Source organism: Nicotiana sylvestris, chromosome 8 (genome assembly GCF_000393655.2).
Source record: "Nicotiana sylvestris chromosome 8, ASM39365v2, whole genome shotgun sequence".
Classification (NCBI taxonomy): Eukaryota; Viridiplantae; Streptophyta; class Magnoliopsida; order Solanales; family Solanaceae; genus Nicotiana; species Nicotiana sylvestris.
The window spans coordinates 100,170,989-100,173,777 of record NC_091064.1 but is presented as its reverse complement, the minus strand read 5'-3'; the positions used below and the strand labels follow the sequence as shown (position 1 = coordinate 100,173,777).

Genomic DNA, 2,789 nt, shown 5'->3' with positions numbered 1-2,789 from the left:
GTTTGAGAATGGTTTGCAAGCCGCCGCGGATGAGGGCGAAAAGAAAAAGCTAGCCAAAGAGAATGACGCCCTCCGAACCCATATTCAGGAAATGAAAATAGCAGCCGAAAACCCCGCTAGAAGTACAAAAGATGAAAAGCTTATAGGTTACCTTAGGCAGAAAGTAGGTGAATATGGTTTTGATCTGAACAAAGCCGAAGGTGAACTGGCAAGAGCTCGAACAAAATTGGCCAAAAATGCAGAGGAACGAGCACGCTAGGTCAAACAATTAAAAGAGAAATATGACAATGGAATCGTGGGGTTGAAGAAAAAGATCACCATCCTTGAAAATGAAATGACCAAGCAGGCAAAAGATTTCAAAGCCGAGAGAGAACAGTGCTACGCTTTGATGGCACAATTAGAGGGAGACCTACAGCACTTGCAAGAGCAGAATCATACTGCCACCCAGATCTTAGAGGCTAGATCCCAGCAGATTGGACATTTGTTGCAAGAAAATGGCATCATAAGGGAAAGGGTCAGAAGGATCGCGGACTACATCACGATGAAGTGCAGTAAGTGTGAGGACATGACCAGATCTATCTTCTTCGCCACTGTAATGATCTTTGTCCGCCAGATAATAGAGGATATCTATCGTCTCCAAGGGGATCTGGCGCATAGGCCCGTGGCGAGACCGACTGATGTCCCGCGGGCCCCCGGAGCAGTCGAGGCATTGATGTATTCATGATTTTTGTTCGAGTCTGTATGTTTCACTTTCTTTGTTGGAGTTTCTTAGTTTGTTTTTGAGTCTGTATTTTCATCTTTCTGTTGGAGTTTGTTAGTCCTCTTTTTCGAGTCTGTTAGTTTTTATGATTAAATTCGGTAGGATGAGTCGCTATAATCAACACGCTTTTATTTTATGGAAAATTTGAAAATCCCAAAATATATTTTTATTATTTATTTTTACACTTATCGCCCAAAACTACGCTTGGTCTGATTCATGCGGCGTCATGATACGTAGGCAATCCCCATAGGATTCGATCATAACCAAAAAAAAGAAGAAAAAGAAAAAAGGAGAGGGAGAGAAAACAAGAAACTGTGGGAATGAAACAATGGCAAAACAAGAGAGAAAAATGAGAGAATAAAGAACAACGAGAAATCAAGCAAAGAAAGGCAGGAGTGAAAAAGTGAGAAATTGCAAAATGGACATTAGGAAAAGCCAGGATGATGCAAGCAACCGATCAAATGCATAATAGAAATGGTTAACTGCTTAGGTGCATTGCATCCCCAACGTGCGGTTGCCTATCTGTTAAGCTCTAATCGCTAACAAGTTTGTTGTTGAAATCAGTACAGGTAGGTGGTTAGTTTGTTTGGCATTCTGACAACTCACCCGTATAACACTATGTCCAAAAACAAATTGATCATGGATAAACAAGAACTGGATGCAAGTGTTATTGATCCGTCAAGAGAGGGGGAAGAGTCTGATGTTAATCTGAAAGAGGAATTGTATAAGCTGAAACAACATATGGTAGAGATGTACCAGGCATGGGTAAAAGGGCATCCACCACCATCCTACCTTGCCAACCCTGCTTTCGTACCACCGTTGGATCAATCCCAGGAACCTCCAACTACTGATTCATCTCCAGGCTTTCCTATTTACCACCACTACCAAGGCACCACTTCCCAAACACCACCAGCTCCATCACCCAAACCAGTTTCATACCCTCCTCCACCAGACACCCCTATTTTCGTGGCACCCCACCCATTACACTCCACCGATCTTCTAGTGAGCCTTTATTCCAGACCCAAGATAACCAATACTATCCCCTGGAGCCTACTTTCAATGCCCCGGAACCTTACTCTTATACTCCTCGTTTCGACCTCCCTGTTGAGACTGAGAAACCACCTAAGAATCCAGAACAGGAGGAGATGTTCAGGATGGTTAAAAGCCTGGAACAGTCATTCAGAAACATGCAGGGATCGGGAGGCCAAGTGAGCGTGGCCTACAAAGATCTGTGTCTATTTTCCGATGTTCAACTGCCAGTAGGATTCAAGATGCCCAAATTCGATCTATATGACGGGAAAGGAGACCCGGTGGCCCATTTGAGGGGATTTTACAGTAAAATGAGAGGAGCCAGTGGGAAAGAAGAGCTGTTGATGGCATACTTTAGCCTGACTCTGAGCGGCGCTGCATTGGAGTGGCACACTCGTCAGGATCACAGCAGATGGTATACATAGGATGATTTGGCCCAAGCATTTGCTTGTCATTTCCAATACAACCTCGAGATTGTTCCAGATCATTTATCTCGGACTAAGACTGAGAAGAAGCCTAGTGAAAGTTTCAGGGAGTATGGTTTCCATTGGAGAGAACAAGCGGCAAGGGTTGACCCTCCGATGAAAGAGAGCGAAATGGTGGATTACTTTCTGCAGGCCCTGGAGCCCACTTACTACGTCCATCTGGTATCGTCCATAGGCAAGTCCTTCAATGAGGTAGTGAAGATGGGTGGCATAGTAGAAGAAGAGCTTAAGTCAAACAAAATCCTAAATTACTCGGCTATTAAGGCAACTACCCAAGCTATTCAAAATGATACTGGGGGAGTAATCAGAAAGAAGAAGAAAGAAGATGTAGCAACAATTGATTCAGGATCATGGTTTGGACCTAGGGGCCCATCACACCATTATACTCAGCCTCGACCCCACCACCAAACCTACACTCAAACCCCGTATAATCCACCTCAGCATTACTTTCCATCACCAGACCCTCATTTTTCTGTCCACCACGCCCAAACATACACTCAACCTCCTACCTACGC

General features: G+C 44.2%; 1 protein-coding gene across 1 annotated transcript; it reads left to right on the top strand.

The window, feature by feature from the left end:
• The first annotated feature begins 1,399 nt into the window (after nucleotides 1–1,399).
• On the top strand, nucleotides 1,400–2,214 carry LOC138875449 (uncharacterized). The gene is made up of 2 exons (XM_070154278.1): nucleotides 1,400–1,690; nucleotides 1,780–2,214. The coding sequence occupies exons 1-2, from the start codon at nucleotides 1,400–1,402 to the stop codon at nucleotides 2,212–2,214; spliced, it is 726 nt and encodes a 241-aa protein (XP_070010379.1).
• The last annotated feature ends 575 nt before the right edge of the window (nucleotides 2,215–2,789 follow it).

Excerpts from the sequence above, each read along its gene's own strand:
- LOC138875449 (XM_070154278.1), top strand. The coding sequence starts at position 1,400 with ATGGATAAACAAGAACTGGATGCAAGTGTTATTGATCCGTCAAGAGAG. Across the intron at positions 1,691-1,779 it reads CAGCTCCATCACCCAAACCA|ACCCAAGATAACCAATACTA; the intron begins GTTTCATACCCT and ends CCTTTATTCCAG.